This window comes from Orycteropus afer, unplaced genomic scaffold (genome assembly GCF_000298275.1).
Source record: "Orycteropus afer afer isolate SDZICR_OR568_19922 unplaced genomic scaffold, OryAfe1.0 scaffold00263, whole genome shotgun sequence".
In the NCBI taxonomy this organism is placed as follows: Eukaryota; Metazoa; Chordata; class Mammalia; order Tubulidentata; family Orycteropodidae; genus Orycteropus; species Orycteropus afer.
In genome coordinates this window covers 920,816-945,316 of record NW_006921850.1, presented here as the reverse complement: position 1 = coordinate 945,316, position 24,501 = coordinate 920,816, and the positions used below count along the sequence as shown (strand labels likewise).

The following is a 24,501-nucleotide window of genomic DNA, read 5'->3' as shown; positions in this document are numbered from 1 at the left end:
TAGGTAGTATGTTTATAGAAATTCGTCCATTCTTTCTTGGTTTTCAAAGTTCAAACAATAATGTTGTATTATACTTTTTATTTCAGTAGGTTCTCTTGGGACATCACCTATTTCATTTCTTATCTTGTTATTAGCATTTTCTTTTTTCCTTTGCTAAATTTGCCAGTGGTTTGTCAATTTCCATTTTCCTACCGATTGTAGGCTTTTTTTTTTTTTTGCTGTTCTTTGTCTAATTGTTGGAGACATTGGGTTAAGGTGTTGCCTTTGGTTCTTTCTTCTTTTATGATGTATGTGCTTATTGCTATAATTTGTCCTCTGAGCACAGCTTCTGCTGTGCACCAAAGATTTTGGTATGTTGTGCTTTTAAACGCATTTGGGTCAAGGAATTTTTTAATTTCATATTTTATGTCTTCTATTACCCAGTAGTTCTTACGCAGGGTGTAATTGATTTTCCATGTATTATTTTCCCCCTTAATATTCCTGTTGTTGATTTCTAATTTTACATCATTGTGAGCTCAGAAAATGCTTTGTATTATTTTGATGTTTTTAAATTTATCAGGGCTTGCTTTGTGGCCTATAATATAGTCTATTCTAGAGAATGTTCCATCTTCACTGGAAAAGAATGTGTACTGTGCTACTGTTGGGTGGGTGCAATGTTCTATATACATCTAAGAGGACTAGTTGATTAATTGTATGGTTTAGCTCTGTATCTTTGTTGAGTTTCTTTCTTGCTGTTCTGACCTTAATCAAAAGTGGTGTATTAAGTTCTTATATTTGTATTGTGGAGTTGTCTATTTCTATTTTCAATTCTGTTAATCTGTTAAAGTTTTATGGATGTATTTAGGGTTTCTCTTATTTGGGTGCACAAATATTTAGTTGGTTATGTCTTCTTGTTGGATTGACTCTTTAATCACTATATACTGTTCTTCCCTTTCTGCTTTGCTAGTTTTTGCCTTAAAATCTATTTTACCAGAAATTAATATTGCCACTCCTGCTCTTTGTCCATTACTATTTACTTCATGTATATTGTTTCTTCTTTTGACTTTTAGGTTATTTTTGTCTTTGTTTCTAAGGTGTGTCTCTTGTAAATACTATATTGGTGGGTTATGTCTTCTTATCCATTCTGCTACTCTGTCTTTTGAGTGGTGCATTTAATTCATTCACATTCAGTATACCTATCAATAAGTATGAATTTACTGTTGTCATTTTGCTGCATGTTTGTTTTTTTTGTGTGTATGTGGTGTTGATGCTTTCTTTGTTCAATATATTTCTCTATGCTGAGTTCATTTTTTCATGGCTTTTCTGATCATTTCCTTCATTGCTGTTGTTTTAGTCTTTATTGAGACTTTATGATTTGTTTCTTTTTTATTTTGGTTTATTAATTTTCCTTGTGGTTTTTCTGTAATTTGTTATTTTATTCTCAAGTTAAAACAGTCCATTTTATCTTAATAACATCTTGACTTTCTCTTCATTAGGAAGGTATGCAATTTCATCATTTATTGCTACTTTTTGTTTTGTAGTTATCTTCATTTAGAAATTGACATCATCGTTTCTCTATTTTCAAGGAGCTCTGGTGGCACAGTGCCTAAGGCATTTGACTGCTAACCAGAAGATTGGCAATTCAAACTTGCCAGCTGCTCCACAGAAGGAAGATGGGACAATATACTCCTGTAAAGATTTACCACCTTGGAAACCCAACAGGAGTCACTATGAGTCAGAATCAACTCAATGGTAGGTTTTTGGGTTTTTTTTTTAGATTTTATTTTTGATTCTTCTGTATCTAGGTTGATGTCCAGGTGATATTGTTGTGTATCTAAATCTCCACTAGTTCCCTGCTATTTTTGGTTCTCTGTCCAAAGGGTTCATTTTAGCATTTCTAGTAAGGTTGGTCTAATTTCTACAAATTTCTTTAATTTCTGTTTATCTGGGAATGTCCTAATTTTGCCATTGCATTTGAGAGACAATTATGCTAGATATATATTACTTGGTTGGCAATTTTTTCTTTCAAGGTTTTATACACATCATGCATTGCCTTCTCACATGGTTTCCACTGATAAATCAGAGTTTAGTCTTATTCATTCCCCTTTGTAGGTACTTTTTGCTTTTCCCAAGCTACTTTCTGGATTCTTTCTTTGCCCTGCATTTTGAAAAGTGTGATCATGATATGTCTTGGTGATTTTTTTTTTTTTTTTTAAGTCTACTCTATTTGGGTTTCTTGAGCTTCTTGAATGCACATCTTCTAGTCTTTCATGATATTCGGGAAGTTTTCTTTAGTCAAATGTTTGAAAACTTTGTACTTTTTTTGGTCTCTTCCTATTTTTCATCCTTTTGACGATGTCTCACATCATTCTTAGGATTCCTTCATTATTTTACATTATTTTCTCTGGTTATTCCTCTAACTGTATGGAGAGTTTTGTCTTCAACAGCACTCACTCTGTCATCCATTGATTCAATTCTAACCTCTGTCCATCCAATGTGTTATCTATTTCTCAAATTTTACTATTAATCTTCTGGATTTCTATTTGTTTTTGCATCACTACTAATTTTCCATTAATTTAGTTAATTTGTTCTTGTATCACTTCCTTTTAATTCTTCTAGAGTTTTGTCTGTGTTTTCATTGATTTTGTCTGTGCTTTCATCAAACTTTCTCTCAATCCATTAAGGATATCTAAATATAATGTTCTTGAAGTCATCTCACAATTCATCTGGTCTTCAGTCATTGGTGTTCAATGCATCAAATCTATACTTCAGACGGTCTCTAAATTCAGGTGGGATATAATCTAGGTCATATTTTGGTTCTTGTGCACTTATATTAATTTTATTCAGCTTTAACTTGAACTTGCATATGAACAATTGATGGTCTTGTTCCACAGTCAGTTCCAAGCGTTGTTTTCACTAATAATATTGAGTTTGTCCATCACCTCTTTCCACAGATGGACTAGGTCAGATTTCTGTGCATTCCATCTGGCTAGGTTCACATGTATACCTGCCATTTATGCTGTTGAAAAGAGGTGTTTGCAATGAAGGCACTGATCTTGCAAAATACTGTCAAGAAATGTCCGGCATCATTTCTTTTATTATTATTATTACTATTCTTCCCTTTTTTTTCTCTCATCTTGCTTTATCTTTTTTAATTTTTATGTGTTTTGGTTGAAAGTTTACAGAGCAAATTCATTTTCCATACAGCAGTCCATACACATTTTCTTTCATGACAGTGACTGAAATCCCCACGATGTAACAGCTCTCTTCCCATTTCTTCCTGGTAGTTACCTCTTTCCTGTGTCCTTCTTTCCTATACATTCCTGGCCCCTGAGCTATCTCCCTGTGCAAATACTGCCCTTCTGTTCTCACATGATTGCTAGTTCTAAGCCGTATATCTAACTGATGTAAATATTCACCCCCTATACCTGTCTACTAGGAGCTCTGGTAGCATAGTGGCTAAGACACTTGCCTGCTAACCAGACGGCTGGCAGTTCAAACCCACCAGCCACTCCTCGGAAGGAAGGTTGGGCAATCCTACTTCCGTAGTGATACTGCCTCGGAAACCCAAGGAGGGGTCGCTATGAGTCGGGGCCGACTCGACGGCACATAACAAAACTAACATACCTGTCTACTGCTTGGCTGGAGGTCACAGGAGTGAGTTTAATTCCAGGCCTGAAGGGTAATGAGGGGTCATAGTCTTGGGGGTTTCATCAGTCTCTATCAGACCAGTAAGCCTGCTCCTTTTTATGACTTTGAGTTTTGTTTCACATTTTTCTCTCACTCTATCTAGGATCACCTGTGCAGATCCCTTTCTGAGTGGTTGACAGTGGTAGCTGGCCACCATCTAGTTCTTCTGGTCTCACAGTCATATAGGCTGAGTCACATGGGCCACTATTCCCTTGGACTAACTGTCTCCATGTGTCTTCGGTTTTCTTTATTCTTTTTTGCTCCAGACAAGGAGAGACCAATTGTTACATCTTGATGGCTGCTTGCAAGATTTTAAGACCCTACTCGCTACTCACCAAAGTAGGATGGCCATTCATAAAGTTTTCCAGCAATACATCAGACAGTATCTCATGACTATTCATAAAGTTTTCACTGGCCAGTTTTTTCAGAAGTGGCTGGCCCTATCCTTCTTCCCAGTCTGTCTTTGTCTGGAAGCTCTGCTGAAAACTGTACACCATGGGTGACCCTAGTGCTATTTGAAATACCAGTGGCATAACCTCCAGCCTTGCAGCAACATGGAAGCCATCACAGTATATCAAACTAACAGAAAAGTGGAGGAAGATACATCATGATCATTAAAAAAACTTTTAAAAAGAAACAAAAGGTCAAAATGGACATGAGAAGAGACTGAGACACATACTCTTGAATACAGAGCAACTAAAGCAAATGGAAGAAATGGTGAAGTAAAGGAGCTGAACAGAAAATTTCAAAGGGCAGCTGGAGAAGATAAAGAAAACTATTATAATGAAATGTGCAAAGACCTGGACCTAGAAAATAAAAAGGGAAGAACATGTTTGGCATTTTCAAGCTGAAAAACTGAAGAAAAAATTCAAGCCTCCCGTCGTAATATTGAAACTTTAATGAGAAATATATTGAACGATGCAGGAATTATCAAAAGAATTTGGAATGAATACAATCTCCATACCAAAAACAACTGATTGATGTTCATCCATGTCAGGAGGTAGCATATGGTCAAGAACTGATGATACTGAAGGAAGAAGTCCAAGCTGCACTGAAGGCATTGGTAAAAAACAAGGCTCCAGGCATTGAGAGAATACCAATGTAGAAGTTTCAACAAATGGATGCAGTTCTGGAAGCACGAACTCATTTATGCTAAGAAATCTGGAATACAGCTACCTGGACATCTGACTGAAATATAGCCACATTTCTGCCAATTCCAAAGAAAGGTGAACCTATGGAATATGGACATTATCAAAAAATATCATTAGCATCACATGCAAGTAAACTTTAGCTGACGATATTTCAAAAACAGTACATAGTGCAGCAGTACATAGACATGGAAGGGCCAGAAATTCAATGCAGATTCAGAGGCAGATGTAGAATAAGGGATATTATTTCTGATATCTGATGTACCTTGGCTGGAAGTAAAGAATACCAGAAAGATGTTCATTGTGTTTTAATGACTATGCAAAGGCATTTGGGTGTTTGGGTAATAACAATTTATGGATAACATTGGGAAGAATGAGAATTCCAGAATACTTAATTGTGCTCATGAGGAACTTGTACATACACCAAGAGGCTGTCATTCAGAAAGAACAAAGAGATACTGTATGGTTTAAAATCAAGAAGGGTGTCCATCAGGGTTGTATCCTTTCACCATACGTATTCAATCTGTATGCTGAGCAAATATTCTGAGAAGCTGGACCATATAAAGAAGAATGCAGCATCAGAATTGGAGGAAGCCTTATTTACAACCTGTGATATGTGGATGACACAACCTTGTTTGGTGAAAGTGAAGACTTGAAGCATTTACTGATGAAGATCAAAGATTACAGTCTTCTGTATGGATTACATCTCAACATAAAGAAAACAAAAAATCTCACAACTAGACTGATAAGGAACATCATAATAAACTGAGAAAAGTCTGAAGTTATCAGGAATTCCATTTTATTTGGATCCACAATCAAGGCCCATGAAGGCAGCAGTCAGTAAATTAGATGTTGTAATGCACTGGGGAAATGTGCTGTAAAAGACCTTTTTAAAGTGTTACAGAGATGTCACTTTGAAGATTAAGGCATATCTGACCCAAAACACAGTATTTTCAATTGTCTCATAGGCATGTGAAAGCTGGACAATGAATAAGGAAGACTGAAGAAGAATTCATACTTTTGAATTGTAGTGTTGGCATAGACTACCGAAAATACCATGGACTGTCAGAAAAACGAACAAATCTGTCTTAGAAGAAATGCAGCCAGAATGCTCCTTGGAAGTGAGAATGGCCAGACTGGGTCTCACCTACTTTGATCGTGTGGTCAGAGGGACCATTCCCTGGAGAAGGATATCATGCTTGGTAAAGTAGAGGGTCAGTGAAAAAGGTGATGATCCTCAACAAGAGGGATTGACACAGTTGCCGCAACAATGAACTCAAGTATAGCAAGAATTGTGAGGATGGCCCATGACCTGGTAAAGTGTCATTCTGCTGTATATAAGGTCACTATGAGTCAGAGTTGACTCAACAGCACCTAACAACAACAACATAACTAAAATTGCACACACAGCAGAAGATAAGCTAGATAATCGGAACCTCCTGAAAATTAAACATATATGTAAGTCAGAAGAGTTCTCCAAGAAATAGAACCTACATAATGGGAAAAAAATAGGTAATGACATATCTCACAAGGCATTAATGTTTAAAACTTATAGAAAGCTTCAACAACATCTTAACAATAAAAAGACAATCCAATTAAAAAATATGCGAGGACATGATCAGACACTTCACCAAAGAAGACATTCAGTGGGCCAGCAAACACATGAAGAAACACTTGAGGTCATTAGCCATTAGAGAGATGCAAGTTAAAACAGCAATGAAGTATCATTTCACCTCAGCAATAATAGCAAAGTTAAAACAACAAATGTTGGTGAGGGTGTGGAAAGACTGAAACTCTTATACAGTGGTAGTGGGACAGTAAAATGATCACCACTGTGGAAAATGCTATGGTGCTTCCTTAAAAAGTTGGAAATAGAAATATGATCCAGAAATCCCACTGGTAGGTATATATTCTAGAGAAATAAGAGCCATGGCATGAATAAATATATGCACACCCATGGCCATTACAACATTATTCACAATAGCAAAAAAGATGGAAACAACCTAAGTGTTCATCAATGGATGAATACATTAACTATGATACATACACACAATAGAATGCTACACAACCTTAAAGAACAATGATGAATCTGAGAATCACCTAACATGGATTAACCTGGAGGACATTATGCTGAGTGAAAGAAGTTAATTACAAAAGGACAAATATTGTTAAGAGTGCTATTATAAAAAGTCAAGGAGAGGTTTTCACACCAAAAGAAACATTCTTTGATGGTTACCAATAGTGGAAGGGGAAGAGAGGTATGACTATTAATTAGAGAGTAGAAGTGTACTAACTTCATTGAAGGGAAAGGCAATAAAATGCCATAAGGGGGAGAGCAGTACAATATGACCAAAGGAAGACACTAGAGGGTGCACAAGAGTTAAAGGCAACAAAGTTGAATACTATTGAGTATACAATTCTGCAATAACAGTAGTAACAAACAATGATCTACAAGCAGATACGTAGGTAGACATGTAAGCTGAATAGGTGTGGAAAAGTGAACAGGATTTCACCCACGAGTACAAGTGGGTTTAAAACAAAAACCAAACCCACTGTCACTGAGTTGATTCTGATTCATAGCAACCCTATAGGACAGAGTAGAATTGCCCACAGGGTTTCCAACGCTGCAAATCATTATGGAAGCAGATTGCCTCATCTTTCTCCCACAGAGCAGCTGGTGGGTACAAATTGCTGAGCTTTTGATCAACAGCTGAATGTTTTAGCCACTACACCACAAGAGCTCCTACAGAGGATATTTCTACACATGTATTTGTATGTGCTGCAAAATGTATATAGTAGAGTATACAGTGAGCAAAGTTATAAAAACTTCTTAGCCATACCAAACACCTTGATAGAATGACTCACTGGGCTTGAGGGCCTCGGTGCATAGTCTCAGGAATCATCCACATCAATTGGCATGGCATAATCCACAAAGTATAAAGTATAGCAGGGATTGTGGAGCTGGTGCGGGACCAGGCAGTGTTTCATTCTGCTGTGCGTAGGGTCTCTATGAGTTGGAGATGACTCAACGGCACCTAACAATAACAACAAGAAGTCTGCAAAGACAATGTTCTACATCCTACTTTGGTGAGTAATGAGTGGGTTCTTAAAAGCTTGTGAGCAGCCATTTAGGATGCAACAATTGGTCTCTACCCATCTGGATCAAAGAAGAGTGAATAAAATCAAAGAATCAAGAAAAAATTAGCTCAAAGGACTAATGAACCACATGAACCACAGCCTCTACTACTACCCTGAGACCAGAAGAACTAGATGGTGCCCAGCACACTGATTGGGGTCACAAAACTCCTGGACAGAGTGGGGGGAAAATGCAGAACAGAATTCAAAATCATAAAAGAGACTGGTGGAATCTCCAAGACTATAGCCCTTAGACACCCTTTAGACCTGGAACTGAACTTCCCCACAATAGAATTACCTTTTAGCCAAACAACAGACAGACCTATAAAGTGAACAATAGTATCAGTGAGAAACATAGTAGTCAGAACAATCAATCACACAAACCCACAAGAGCAACAGTTGCCCAAAACAAAGCTCAGAAGGCATTAAGGGGCAGAAATGAAAGACAAATGGAAATAAGGAGCCTAGGGAGGAAGTGGGAACAGCGCTGATACTGAGGGGACACTGCAACTAGTATCATGAAACAAAAAATGTATAAATTGTTGAATGGAAAACTAATTTGCTCTTTAAACTTTGTCTGATTTGATAATTTAAAAAAGAAATGAAGCAACATACTGCAGTGGGTAAATCTGTTGCCAAAGACCTCTTAAATAGCAATGACATCACTTTGAGGACTAAGGTGTGTCTGACCCAAGCCATGGTATTTTCAATTGCCTCATATACCTGGGAAAGCTAGACAATGAATAAGGAAGACCAAATAATAACTGATATAATTGAATCATGGTGTTGTGAAGAATATTTTATATATCATGGACTACCAGAAGAATGAACAAATCTGTCTTGGAGGAAGTACAGCCAGAATGCTCCTTTGCAGTGGGGGTGGTAAGATTTCATCTCATGTACTTTGGCCATGTTTTCAGGTAAGGCTAAGTCCCTAGAGAAGGACATCATACTTCGTAAAGGATTATCAAAAAAGAAGCAGACCCTGAAAAGGTGAATTGACAGTGACAGTGACTAGAAGAATTGGCTCAAAAATAGTAAGGATTGTAAAGATAATAAAGGACTGGACAGTGTTTCATTCTGTTATACGCAGGGTTGCTAGAGTCAGAACTGACTCACCTAGCAACCACAACAACAAGGTTGCACAGCCAATGTATGTGTTATTGTTAGGTGCCACCAAGTCGGCTCTGACTCATAGCGACCTATGTACAACAGAACAAAACACTGTCTGGTCCTGTGCCAGCCTCACAATTCTTGCTACACCTGAGCCCATTCTTGCGGTCACTGTATGAATCCATCTTGTTGAGGGCCTTCCCCTCAACTTACTGACCCTCCACTTTACTAAGCATGATATTCTTCTCCAGGGAATGGTCCCTTCTGACAACATGACTAAAGTAGATGAGATGAAGTCTGGCCATTCTCACTTCCAAGTGGCATTCCAGCTGCACTTCTTCCAGGACAGATTTGTGACTTCTTCTGGTAGTCCATGGTACTTTCAGTATTCTTTGCCAACATCACAACTCAAAAGCATCAACTCTTCTCCAGTCCTTTTTATTCATTGTCCAGCTTTCACATGCATATGAGGCTAGTGAAAACACCATGGCTTGGGTTAGGGACACCTTAGTCTTCAAGGAGACATCTTTGCTCTTTGTCACTTTAAAGTGGTCTTTTGCAGCAGATTTGCCCAGTGAGATGTCATCTCATTTTGTGCCTGCTGCTTCCATTGGTGTTGATTGTGCAAGAAGTAATAAGAAATCTTTGACAACTTCAATCTTTTCTCTATTGATCACGATGCTGCTTATTGGTACAGTTGTGAAGATTTTCATTTTCTGTATGCTGAGATGTAACCCATACTGCAATTCAGTCTTTAATCTTCACCAGTAAGTGCTTCAAGTCATTCTCACTTTCAGCAACCAAAGTTGTGTCATCTGCATGTTGCAAGTTGTTAATGAGTCTTCTGCCAATCCTGATGCCATGCTCTTCTTCATATAGTCCAGTTTCTCGGATTATTTGCCCACCATACAGATTGAATAAGTATGGTGAAAGGATACAACCCTGATGCACACCCTTTTTTATTTTAAACCATGCAGTATCCTCTTAAGGAGTTCTGGTGGTAGTGCCTAAAGCATTTGACTGCTAACCAGAAGGCTGGCAGTTCAAACCCACCAGCCTCTCTGCAAAAGGAAGACTGGGCAATCTACTTCCATAAAGATTGATAACCTTGGAAACCCAAAGCGGGTCACTATGTGTCAGAATCGACTCAATGGCAGTGAGTTGTGTTTGTTTGTTTTTTCAGTATTCTCTTCTTTTGTTTGAATGACAGCCTCCTGGTCTATGTGTAGGTTCCCCATGAACACAATTAAGTGTTCTGGAATTCTCATTCTTCTCAATGTCATCCATAATTTATTATGATTCATAATCAAATGTTTTTGTATAGTCAATAAAAGACAAGTAAACATTTTCCTGGTATTCTTTGCTTTCAGCCAAGATCCATATGACGTCTCTCATTCCACATCCTCTTCTGAATCCAGCTTGCATTTCTGGAAGTTCTCTGTCAATGTACTGCTGCAACTATTTTTGAATTATCTTCAGCAAGATTTTATTTGCGTGTGATATTAATGATTTTTTCAATAATTTCCACATTTTTGCAATCACCTTTCTTTGGAATGGGTATAAATATGGATCTTTTCTAGTCAATTGGACAGGTAGCTCTCTTCCAAATTTCTTGGCATAGATGAGTGAGTGCCTCCAGTGCACATGCGTTTGTTGAAACATCTTGATGGGTATTACATCAATTCCTGGAGCTTTGTTCTTTGCCAATTCCTGCAGTCCAGCTTTGACTTCTTCCTTCAGTTCCACTGGTTCTTGATGATATGCCACCTCCTGAAATGGATGAACAGAGACCAATTCTTTTTGGTACAGTGACTCTGTGTATTTCTTCCATTTTCTTTTGATGTTTCCTGCATCAGTCAACATTTCCCCATAGAATCTTTCAATATTGCAACTCAAGGTTTGAATATTTCTTCAGTTCTTTCAGCTTGAGAAATGCCAAGTATGGTCTTCTCTTTTGGTTTTCTAACTTCAGGTTTTTGCACATTTCATTATAATAATTGACTTTGTCTTCTTGAGCTACTCTTTGAAATCTTATGTTCAGCTCTTTTATCTTGTCATTTCTTCCATTTGCTTTAGCTACTCTTTGGTCAAGGGTAAGTTTCAGAGTCTCTTCTAACATCCATTTTGGTCATTTCTTCCTTTCCTGTCATTTTAATGAGCTTTTGCTTTCTTCATGGATAATGTTCTTGATGTCATCCCATAATTCCTTTGGTTTTAGGTCATTGGTGTTCAATGCATCCAATACATTCTTTAGATGGTCTCTAAATTCAGGAAGGATATTTTCAAGATAATTTTGGCTCTCATGGACTTATTTTGTCTTCAGCTTCAACTTGAACTTATATATGAGCAGTTGATGGTCCATCCCAGTCAGCTCCTGGATGTAGTAGATCTGATTCCTGTGTACTCCATCGGGTTAAGTCCAAGTGTATAGCCACCATTTATGTTGCTGAAAAACATATCCTGAAGTACAGAGCTGTCAATGATAGGAAACCATCTCTACATCTATAAGAAAGACTATCTACTACTATTATTCAAATTTATGCACCAATCACCTATGCCAAGATGAGGAAATTGAAGATTTTTACCAACTTCTGCAGTCTAAAATTGACCAAATATGCAATCAAGTTGTGTTGATTATCTCTGGTGACTGGAATGCAAAACTTGGAAACCAAGAAGAGTCACTGGTGGGTGAAAATATGGCCTTGGTGATAGAAATAATGCTGGAGATCGCATGACAGAATTTTGTAAGACCAACAACTTATTCATTGCCAATTAATGTAAAAACTAATTATTTTAACAGACATCTAAACTGTTACCATCAAGAAGCAGGGTCCCTTGAAGAAGTGGCCTTGGGTGTATATTTAATGCAGACTAATAAAACTCTTCTTTGTGGACTTAACTTCTGTTCTGGTGTTGTGGGAGGGGTACTCCTTGAATATCTTCCAAGTCACAATGACTTTAGTTTCCTTGCTTCCATCTTCGATTCTCTGAAGATGAATTTGATTTTTGAAGAGAGTCAAAATTCACTTGTGGTCAAGCTTAAAAATAAAGCAGGAGAGTACATTGGGTAATCTTTTGTTTTGTTGCTCAAAAACAAGAAGTGAAGTAAATAATGTAACGCATTTTCTTACGTAACTGATAAGTCAATTACAGAGCATAGCTTGTTGTTGTTATATGTCATCGAGTCGGACCTGACTCATAGTAACCCCTCCTTGGGTTTCCGAGGCAGTATCACTATGGATGTAGATTGCCCCATCTTCCTTCCGAGGAGTGGCTGGTGGGTTTAACTGCCAGCCTTCTGGTTAGCGGCCAAGTGCCTTAGCCACTGTGCTACCAGAGCTCCCGAGTATATCTTAGCATTTTAGAAATGAGTATTTTGAAGATCATCACTCATTTTGATTTCTGTGTTAGAAAACAAATAATTCTTATTTCCTTATCTATCTGATACTTGAGAAACTTGGAAAATGAATCAAATCTCCCAAATAAGGTAGAGTTAATATACTTTAGCTTTTTTTTTATAATAGAAAATGACACAATCTGTATTTAATCATTCAATAGTAAATTTAATTAAAATTTATGATGATTTCCCACCATGCACTGACCTTCTATAGTAAAAAATAATAATTTATTCCAGTTTCTTTTTAAAAATTCAATAATAACCCCACTTTAGAATTCATTTTGGCACATTGCAGTAAAGATATGCTTAGCTGTTCACACATGGAGCCAAGATAGAATCTAAACTACATTTTATAATAACTGCTCACAGCTGTAAGCCTTCCTGGGCTGGTGACAAACTGGCTGTTATTATAACATTGATTTTAGATGTCAATGTTGTATAATAGGAACCATAACACAGGGTGCCCTGCCAATCACAGCTGGATAAGTTAAACATCATCCCCTCATGAATGCTACTTCATAGACTTCACTGATGGGCTGAGGTAAATATTTGGAAATTTGCCTAAGGTTTTAAGTATATACAGCATGTTGATATTAATGGGACTCAAGGAAGTCAACCACGTTCCATGCTTTGAAAATTCTCCACTCAGTATTTTTCATCATAATCCTCATTTCCACCAATAACTCATTCATTATGTAATCACTCAACATTAATCAGATGAAGAGATGGAGTGTCTACCCACTTTTAACTTCTATCCACTGAGTAAAGGCATACAGAATAAGTTAAATCCATTTACACAGAAGAAAAGTCCTTCAAATATTAAAGGCAGTTATCCTTCCTACTTTCCAATGCCAAACTGTCTCCTTTGTAATTTAGAATGACTAGTTTCTTCAACTGTTTCTTATGATACTGTTTCAGTGATTGATAGCTCCTGAGTCTATTTTGGTTTTCTAAATGTGGGCTGACAGAACAAGGAGCTCTGGTGGCATAGTCCCTAAGGCATCTGACTGCTAACCAGAAGGCTGGTGGTTCAAACCCACCAGCCAGTCCTCGGAAGGAAGACTGGACAATCTACTTCCATAGAGGTACCACCTCGGAAACTCAAGGAGGAATCGCTATGAGTTGGAATTGACTAGATGACAGTAAGTTTTTTTTTTTTTTGGGGGGGGGGTACCTATAAATGTGGCCTTGTTTGGAAATAGGATTTTTGATGATATCATCTGTTAAGGAAACATGAGGTCATAGTGGAGTATCGTGGGTCCTACTCATATGCGACTGGTGTCATTATAAAAAAAAAAGAGAAGAGACATAGAGACAGACATGAACAGAGGGAAGACAACCATGTGAAGATACACCTATCACCTACAAGGCAGTTCTACTCTGTCCTATAGGGCCACTAAGAGTTGGAATAGACTCTATGGTAGTGGGTTTTAGTGGATTAGAAGCTGAAAGAGACAAAGAATTCTTCCTCTAGAGCTTTTGAGAGAAAATGGCCCTTCCAGCACCCTGAATTCAGACTATTAGGCCCCAGAACTGTGAGACAATAAATTGCCTTTCTTATAAGTGACCCAGTTTATGGTATTTTGTTATAGTAGCCCAAGGGAAAGGATTGCTTGAGTAGAAATTCTACTGAGCTCTTTATATTTCTGACGGAATGAACGGAATAGACCAAATAACATAATCTATCGTGATTTTGTTTCACTATCTCTGTTTCAACATAGGTACTTCTCTGTGTGTCTATGTTCCAAAAGCTATACTCCTAGAGGGCATGGATGATTTCTAAATAACCATCTTTGGGCAGACTATAGCAACTAAATTCTTTACATTTTGTTGATGATATTGTTTTCATCCTTGCAATTCAACAGCATTTGAAATGCTTTCCTTTATAGGCAATCACAGTCCTTGTTTGTTTAGCTAAATCTCAGTCTGAACATATAATAAATAAATAATTTAGAAAAATGATCTAAATTAGGCAAACTGCTTTGGAATTTTCAAGTAGAAGGATACTGTTTACCTTTTTCTTCTTTTGATTTATTTCTAATAGATTATTTAAGGAGATTAAATTACCATGCAATAAACAATTCTCTAAAGTGTGCTATGGGAAGTAAGTCCTGGTGATCTGCTTCCAAAAGGTACAGCCTTGAAAACTCTTTGGGGAGTAGTTCAACTCTGCAACCCAAAGGGTTATCATGAGTCAGAATTAACTCAACAGGAACTGGTTTGTTTTTTTGTTGCTGTTGTTTTGGGTTTAAAGTGCAACAGTGATGATGAGACTATTTCCTTCTCAAATGCTACAACTTCCAAGAAAAAGGAAAAAAAAAAAACCATGAATATCTATCAAAATATTCTGAAGATCAAAACGTTTTCCCTGTAGTTTAGTACATGAAAGCTCACAGAATTACAATTTTTTTTCATCTAAATTTTACTCTTCATAGAATTAAAAACAATCAAAAAACTCATTCATGCCTTTTAATGAGGATGCAGTTACTCAACAGCTCAAAACAGCACTGTGCTTCAGATTCTGATTATTATCATTGAGAATCCATCACCTGGATTTGTTCCCCATGACATTTTGCCAATATGGCTAATGTACCTAGTCTAATCTATTCAACTTCTTGTCCAGTAGCCTTCCCATCCACAACCACGCTTTTTACATTGGCCAAAAAGCATTAATCATTCTATGTGGGAACAAGGCAGTCAAAGACATTGATATGAGTGCTGTTTTGGTCAAGGAGCTTCACTATGTTTCATGGCCAAGGCCAGTGCACATCAAGTGTGTAGTTTCCTGGTAAGTGCCGGCAGTAGCTATAAGGAGGGCCAGGTAAAAAGAGAATTACACACCAGAAGACACTTAATTAAGTACCTATTGCAGAAGCCCACTGATGGTCATTCATGGCCTCCTCACCCTACAGGAAGGATAGTCAGGGCTCTTTTACCAGGCACTCCTTTTTTTTTTTTTTTTAACATTTTATTGTGGTTTGTGTTGAAGTTTAAAGAGCAAATTAGTTGCTCATTCAACAATTTATACACATTTTGTTTTGTGACATTAGTTGCAATCTCCTCAATGTAATGGCACTCTTTCCACTTCCTCCTGGGTTCCTCATTTCCATCCACCTAACTTTCCTGCTCCTTGCCTTCTCAATTTGTTTTGCTTTTATTTTTAATATTTTATTGTGATTTGCATGAAAGTTCACAGAACAAATTGGTTTTCTATTCAGCTGTCCATAGATGTTTTGTTTGGTGACACTGAATGCAGTCCCCACAGTACTCTTCCCACTTCCTCCCTCTGGTTACCATTTCATTCCTCCTTTTTCTGTCTTTCCTGTACATTCCTGTCTTCTGAGCTTTATCCCTGAGCAAATGCTGCCCTTTTGATCTCATACTGTTGATCAGTCTTAGGAGTGCATACCTCCCTGGTGTTATTTGTCACTCCATAGGCTTATTTATCATTTGGCTGAAAACTGAGCCACTGAGGTGAGTTCAGTTCCAGGCTTGAAGGGTGATTAAGGGTCAGAGTCTCAGGGACCAGAAGAACTACATGGTGCCCTCCTACCACTACCAACCACTCTGAAAAGGATCACGATAGAAGGTCCTGGACAAAATGGGAAGAAAATGTGGAACAAAACTGAAATAATAAAAAAGATTAGCTTTCCAGTGTGATAAACACTGCTGAATTTTATTTTTTGGGTGAATGCCACCCTTTGGGTTTCATATGGTTAACTGTTCTGAAGATTATGTTTCTCATAGGTGTAACTTTACTTTATAGGCTTGTCTATTGTTTGGCTGAAAGGTGATCCCATGTAGGGGTTCAGTACCAGCTGTGAAGGGTATCTAAGGGTCCACCAGTCTCTATCAGACCTGTAAGTCTGGTCTTTTTTATGATTTTGAATTTTGTTCTACATTTTTCTCCCACTCTGTCCAGGACAGGCTTTCCAACTTGAGCAGGAAAAACAATGGGGGCAGATGTGTTAATGCTACTCCTTTGCTATATATAACCTAGAGTTTTGGTTTAAAGACCTTCTTTACCTCCAGTATATTCCAAATCTCTTATATTCTATCCTTCATTTATTTCAAGTTGCTTACCTTTGCAATGGATCCAAGTGTCAAATAAGATAAAGGTTTTAGGTATTTTTAGATTCAGATGCAAATGAATGTGAAATACTCACATCTTTAATAGTTCAGTTTTGAATCTGAGAAATTCAAAGGGAGAAAAAATATCCAGGTGCACTATGGACACATGCAAAATACAGTTATCAAGGAAAGGGGAGATTTGCTTTTGCATTTGTGATGAAGTTTCTCCTTTCTTTGTGACTATTGTATATTCTAATGGAAATTCTTATAAAATGCTGAATAGTGAAAAGAAGACAAGAATTTTCTTTGGCACCTCTGATTTATGATTTTATATCTAAAGGCTTAAAAGACTTCTGTAGAGATATAAAAGCTGAAGCCATGCACTAGGGGGACGAAATGTAATTTCTGTAACTATATTTCATTTCAAGTTGATAGGAACAGAATAAAAATCCCATGATTAAATAAATGAAAAGCTACCAACTGTCTTTGAAGTCAGTTTGAAGGTTTTTAATTCCTTTTATTTCTTGCCAATGTTTCAATAACTACATGGGACCATTTAATTTTTCCCTTTAGAGACACAGAGTAAAATACCTTTATATCAGGAAATTGGCCCAGATAGGTATCCAGTGTCAGCAAGGACCCATCCACCAGTTTTTGATGGAAGTCTTCCCACAGTACATCACATTTCTGAAAGAAAAAGGGAAATAATGAGGTAACCACTGAATTATTTTAAATGAAAACTTCTCACCAAACTTCTAAAAAGAAACTGAAAGTATAAAATCAGATAAATAATGCTTCCCCAGACAATCTATACTCGAAAGACCATAGGTTATTTCAAACAAAAATACCCCAACTCACTGCTGTGGAGTCAGATCCGACTCATAGTGACTCCTCCATGGGTTATTTAGTAATACAATAAAACTTCAAAGCCATTTGGCTACCAGTTCTAATTTACAATACAAACCATCTAAGAGATCAGCTTATTAAAAATGAATTTCTGATTCTGAATTACTAAAGAATAGGTAATAAAATAGCTATTTACTTAAGGAATAAACTACAATGATAGCATTTGTCATATATAGAATGTAACACTGGACTCTGAAAACATATTAACATTGTTGTTGTTATTGTTGTTAGTACCATCAAGTTGGTTCCGACTCATTCTGACCCTATGTTCAACTGAAAAAAACACTGCCTAGCCCTGCACCATCCTCACAATTGTTGCTATATTTGAGCTCATTGTTGCAGCCATTGTGTCAATCCATCCTGTTGAGGATCTTTAAAAGGTACCCATATCCCTATAGACAGACTTTGGAGTTAAGAGACTGTAAAGGATTCCATTGAGACAACTTGCTTCTGAGGCAATCCATCAAATTAGAAACCAATCTAGACAAAAACCAACAAAGAACCTTTGCTGAAGTCTCCACAGAGATAGCAGAAAATGTACAGTCAAATTGGGAACGGCCCTACCATCATTTATGGAGTATCAATTGTGATAACATACAATAATTATTAATTATCATTATTATTACTACTACTATTACTATCACTATGTCAAGACACTGAGTTAAACACTTTCACTTTTCAGATGATATATATGCATATTTTTTTCATATTATTTAATCCTCACCACCAAAACTGTAAAACCAAACCACTTGCCATCAAGTAGATTCTGACTCATGGCAACCCTATGTGTATCAGAGCAGAAATGTGTTCCATATTGTTTTCAATGGCTGAGCTTTCAGAAGTATATTGCCAGGCACGTCTTCCAAGGCACTTCTGGGTGGACTCAAGCCTCCAACCTATTAGTTAGCAGCCAAGCACAGTAAAGGTTTGTACCGCAAGGAACTCCAATTACAGCTCAGTCTTTATTACAGCACTTTAGGAAAGAGGCTCTTGTAGCCTAGAGATTTATATAACTTACTGAAGGTCACGTAATCGATAAACGACAAATTCAAGTTTCTAAACCATGTCTGTCCCTTTGAGTTCCAAGCCCACAATCTATCTATTATACCAGGCTGCCTCACCAGAGCAGGGTTCAGATTCAAGTGTGGAATTTTGGTGAACTCAACTTCCCTAAATTACGATTTTCCCAGTTAGATGAACTGACAACCTTAAGTGATTTGCAGAATCCCAGACATATAGCAGATGTTGAAGGATGTCATCTCCACATTTCTCCTAGTACGATGTTTGAAATCTCTTGGAAGACACTGCTTCTTGCTTTCTTTGTATCTACCCTTTCCTTCTCATTAACAATAGAACCCCCAATTTCACTGGGCAAATGGCCACCTAAGATAAAGATATTTCCCAGCCTCCTTTGCAGCTAAGTGTAGCCATGTGACAAGGTTCTGGCCAATGGAGTATATGTGAAGTATCCTTAAAAGGAAGGAGCGAGCATGTCTTCCCCATTTCCTCCTTGTTATGTAGAATGCAGAACTGAAGGTTGGTGACAGGAGCTCAGAGAATCATCTCGAACCTGGAGAAAGCAGACTAAAGATGACAAAGATGGATCCCTGATACTTGGGGATCCACCATGCCATACCTGGGCTCCTGACCTCCAAATTCCTTTATGCAAAAGACATGTTTCTATCTGGTTCAAACCTTTTTTGGGGAGGGTGGGGTGAGGTCATTTGCTTTTGTTTCTTTTTCACTTTTCAAAAACAAATCCTAATTGTTACAGATCCTAATTAAAGAATTTTATACAAATAAAAATTGTAAATCCTCTGTTTAAAATGCTAATCTTCTGATAGGAGCAGATCTTCTGAGCATGCAGTATCTAGTTCCTTCACCATCAAAAGAGCCCATATTTGGGCCAGCAATTGAGGATTTCAAAACTATTACCAGCTACAAGAACCAAGGTAAGAGAGCAGCTATTTACTTAAGGAATAAACTTCAATTACAGCATTTGTTATATATGGAATGTAACACTAGATGCTGAAAACACATTAACATAGTTTATATTATTCCCTTGGGAGCTCTGGTAGCACAGTGGCTAAGATACTTGCCTGCTAGCCAGATGGCTGGTGGTTCAAACCCACCAGCCACTCCTCAGAAGGAAGGTTGGGCAATCCTACTTCCGTAGTGATACTGCCTTGGAAACCCAAGGAGGGGTCGCTATGAGTCGGGCTTGACTCGACGGCACATAACAACAACAACAACATATTATTCCCTTACAAGTTTCTTTTTTTATGATGAATTTTTTAATTATACATTATTAATTAGAAGTTTACAGAATGAGTTAAGCATTTAATAGCATGATGTTGAAACTTTTTATACTGAAGGAATATGAGAAGATGCAATTACTTATTAAGTGCATTTCAAATGATCTGTGGAGGCTAGCTTTGCCAAATTCATATCCTGAAAGTTTTCGAAAGATGTAATAGGGCCAACCAAGCCCTAGTCACAAATAAATCTATTTTTATTTGAGTCATAATGAGATTATGAAGATCAATGATAGGGAGTCCGAATTATTATGGACCAGCCTGGGACGACATTGTTACCATCTTTCTAAAGGCTGTGTAGACATTCATCAATGTTTCAGACCTTCCCCTGAGCTTTGGCTCATGGATCTTGTTGCAATGAACTAAATGAGCTGCAATGAACTCACCTGAAGTGGAGGACATGAGAAACAAGTCTTCTGTTTTAACAAAGAACTTGGATGCAAGAGAATCCCTGGCTGGTGTTTTCACATTAGTCAGGACATGCACCGAGCACTAACTAGGTTTATTGATACAAAGGCTTTAACTGTGTTACTGGTAGGGGCAGCTGTTAGTCTTATTTTCGCAATGAAGAAACCAAAACCCAAGAAGAAGAAAGAACTTTCCTACATCACATGGAGCTACTCTTGGTCTCTGTACCATATTGCATCCACAGACTAATAACACCTACTTTTTCATCCCTCACCTGTCAGAAAGGCCTTGGCTAGGTGTTAAGACATGTATAAAGTCAAAGCCTTGCTGAAATTAGATTCCTTTTTAGCAGGCTGACTTTTCATTTGTTCTCAGGCCTTGCACACAAGTGTTAAAGTGAAACTGATAATGCTCTTTGGAGCCTGCCGCTGCGTTCAGGGAGGGACAGTGGATAGGGGGAGTCTCTCAGTGGTACAGTTATCATGTTTGGCTGCTAACTAAAAGGTTGGAGGTTCAAGTTAACTCAAAGGTGCCTTAAAAGAAAGGCCAGGAAATCTACTTCTAAAATATCAGCCATTGAAAACCCTATGGAGCACAGTTCACTTTGACATACATAGGCTACTATGAGTCAAAGTCAACTCCACAGCAAATGGTTAGTGAATAGGGAAATTAAAACAAAGGTGTGGGGTGAGCACCCAGAACATGCCATAAGGCCAGTTCTCCTGCTAGAAATGGGCTGATAAGACATGCAGTAGGGAAAAGAAGAATGTTATTGCTATTTGGGGTGTGTGGGGGGAGGCAAATAACTTTAACCCACAGATTTCTACTCAAGTGTCTTTTTATCATCTTCATATCCCACTCTGAATGTAGGATGATCCAGATAGTACAACTGCATGGTTCCTTCTGGGCATATGGTTTCCCCTTATGATTAAAGCCAGGCTGTGGTAAAAAAGAGGCAGGAAATTTCTGATGTCAGCAAGACTTGGAGAGAAGCTGCTGGGAGCCATCCCAGGCCTCTTGCGGGCTGTGTTCCCCAGCTCTTACCTCACCAACCATTTTCACATCTTCTCTCCCGTACCAATCAGGTTCATAGACTTCATGGAGTGACTCAGTGAGCTTCATTGAGGCCTCCTGCATGCCTAATGTTGGAATAAACAACTCCTGTTAGAGAGAAATGTGCACTGAGTCTCCTCCTTGTCCCCCTACCTTCCTCACTGAGAGAAAAATCACAAGAAATTGCTATTTAAGAAAAAGACTGTGAAAGCCCAACCACTGCTTGCTTCTAGTCATCTTTCCCTGATGATCTCCAAAAAATTCTTTCATCATGCTGTGCATTTTCTATTATTTACATGATATTGATGGATAATGTGTCTTGACAAATTTCAGTAACATGTTCTATTCTGAAAATAACAAAAAATAATAATGATGTTTTATGTTTTGTACCACTGTGTTATGCATGCTGTCACTTGTTAAATGACATTAAACCATAAATGTACAGGATACCTAGAATGATGATCCATAAAACTGCAGAGCTCTAAAAATAAAATTAATCGAAACAAACCATTTTAGAAGCAGGTAGAGGGAAAACCAACAGGGTTTTAGAGTATAACCATCAAAGGTGGTTTAAGTAGTTTTAAAACAAGAAAAAGATTTTATTTTTCCAATAATATTAAAACTATGAATACAGTTTTAAGTCAGGATTCTCAAAAAGTTTAGAGTTTGTACACATATAGGTTAGGATTTTCATTACAAAATGCATTTGATATACTACAAAAAAATGTATTTATTAACAGTAGGAAAGATACAAAGTTTCTGAGTGTAACATGGTGATATAAAGTGTTACTAAGTCTTTTCCAGTTACCAGCCCCCCACACCCTTTAAGAAAAATGGGGATTAAAGGGCATGTGGTAGATTGCAACGGAAATAGCTCATGGGGGCTGAAAAGGAAATAATGTCCCATCTTTGCCTGATGATCATGAAGAAGCATCTTCTAGACACCAGACTCTCCCTACCAACTCCAAGGTGAGAATTGAACCTGTGAGCCTCTGTTCACAACACTGTGATTGATTATAACAACTAATCATAGCACATGATCAGTTGTTCACTGCTGTCAAGTCAGCTCTGATTCATGACAACAGAACTAATGTTGCCCAGTACCCACCATCTTCATGATGTTTGATATGTTTCAGTCCATTGTTGTGGCTATTGTCTCACTGAGGGTTTCCCCCATTTCTACTGACCTTCTACTTTACCTAACAGGATGTCCTTTTCTGGAGATTAGCCTTTCTTAGTGACAGATCCAAAGTAAATAAGATGCAGTCTCATCCTCCTTGCTTCTGAAGAACATTCTAATCAGCAATACTCTTTTTATATATGTGTGTTTTGGTTTGATAACATATTATCTAACATGTATTGCTGATTGGTTAACACCGAACTCATGGCCAACAGGACTCTACCTTATGCTTGAACAAAGGAATCTATCTTGCACATATTTTCTCTGTGGGGCACATTATAGCCAACTAGACAATGCTTCAACACTTTGGGGCCCTTTTAAACAGTGAAATCACTAACAAAAAGCACAAAAATACAAAAGTTGTAGCTCTAAATAGACCACAGAAAGGACTTTTGCTTATAGGATGAGAGCTGAAACAAGAAGGCAGAGTGTTGCCTTGTTCCACCTCAGCAGGGAGTGTGCACATGAGGTGACACAAATTTTTTGCTGCCTCTTATGTGTCTGTGATGACCTTGAAAGTGCCTCAAGTATTGATTTTGGCTTACAAATAAACTTCACAAAGTAGACAAATTTGCACATGGAATCAGTGAATAATGTGTGTGAGCATACAATTCTGATTTCAAGAAGTTGTGAGAGAAAAGGACAAAATTAAAGATATCTGAAGTGGTAAGTGTGTATCCCTGAAGAACATATATGAAAGACAGCATGTAATTTATAAAAAAAAAAAGGCCAAAATTACTGGTCGGATAGGACTGGTGAAACCCCCAAGATTACAGCCCCGGGTTATTCTTCAGGCCCAGAATTGGACTCACTCCAATGGGTTAGCTCTCAGCAAAATAGGACTATGAGCTGAACAACTACAACAGAGAGATGCACTCCTTAGAACAACCATGGGAGATCAGAAGGGCAGCATTTACACAGGAAGAAAGCTAAGGAGGCAGAAATGAACAGGCAAGAAGGTCACAGGGGTGGGGTAACCACAGCAGGGAGGTGGGAGAAGAGATGTTACTTTGTGGGATTATAATTGGTGTTGTGAAACAAAATGTGTATGAACTGCTGAGTGTAAAATGAATCTGCTTTCTAAAATTGCACCCAAATGGCCATAAAATTTTAACAACAATAAAAATAGACAATATGTAATTTGGTATTTCATAATACTCTTTCACTCTCTAATCATTAGTATATTCTCAGTCTCCTTTCTAAGATATATATATTTTGTCTTTGAATATTTGTTGTTGTTGTTGTTGTTGTTGTTGTTGTGTGCCATGGAGTCGGCCCCGACTCATAGCGACCCCTCCTTGGGTTTCCGAGGCAGTATCACTACGGAAGTAGGATTGCCCAACCTTCCTTCCGAGGGGTGGCTGGTGGGTTTGAACTGCCAGCCTTCTGGTGAGCAGTCAAGTGCTTTAGCCACTATGCTACCAGAGCTCCTCTTTGAATATTAGTGTCTTTAATTTGAAAGCCCCCAAGCATGAAGAGTGTTTCACTGAATATGTTAAAGGACACCTTTAGAATGAGGTCTACTATTCTCAGCTGTTGAAACAACTCTACAAGGTGAAAAATTATGGGTGGTCTAGCTTAGGAAAGTTCTCATCTGTAACCCAGAGCGTAATGGTCAGGACCATTGTGCGTGGGATCACTTTGAGTTAGGTATTGACTAGATGGTAGCTAACAATAACAACAAGAGGCAAGAGTAAAACAACAACAACAACAAAAAAAACCACTGGTGACTGAAGTATTGACTAGATGGTAGCTAACAATAACAACAAGAGGCAGGAGTAAAAAAAACAAAAAACAAACAAACAAACAAAAAAAAAACACTGGTGACTGAAGTCTCTGCAGACTATGATGTAATTACTGCAGAATAAAATAGGTGTGAAATGATGCAAACACCTGCATCCTTCCCCGAGCACTCTGAATCCCAGTGAGTGAGATGCTCTCACATACGATCATATAAGAGTGGTCCCCTGAGGTGGCAACAACATTAGTCCAAGTGTCTACACTTACCTATCCTTAACTACAAGCAAGTCCATAGCCAGAAATGTACCCCCCAAATTCATAAGTAAAATTGGTTACTAGTTAACACCTGAAGTTTCTTTTTTTTTT

General features: G+C 37.8%; 1 protein-coding gene across 1 annotated transcript in view; it reads right to left on the bottom strand.

The window, feature by feature from the left end:
• The window catches only part of AMPH (amphiphysin), a 390,964-nt gene that overhangs the window by 119,751 nt on the left and 246,712 nt on the right, over positions 1 to 24,501 (bottom strand). The window contains exons 4-5 of the mRNA XM_007950088.1: positions 21,207 to 21,301; positions 17,125 to 17,220 (exon numbers count right to left, since the gene is read on the bottom strand). Of these exons, the coding sequence (XP_007948279.1) occupies positions 17,125 to 17,220; positions 21,207 to 21,301 (191 nt within the window). The remainder of the gene's footprint in view (positions 1 to 17,124; positions 17,221 to 21,206; positions 21,302 to 24,501) is intronic.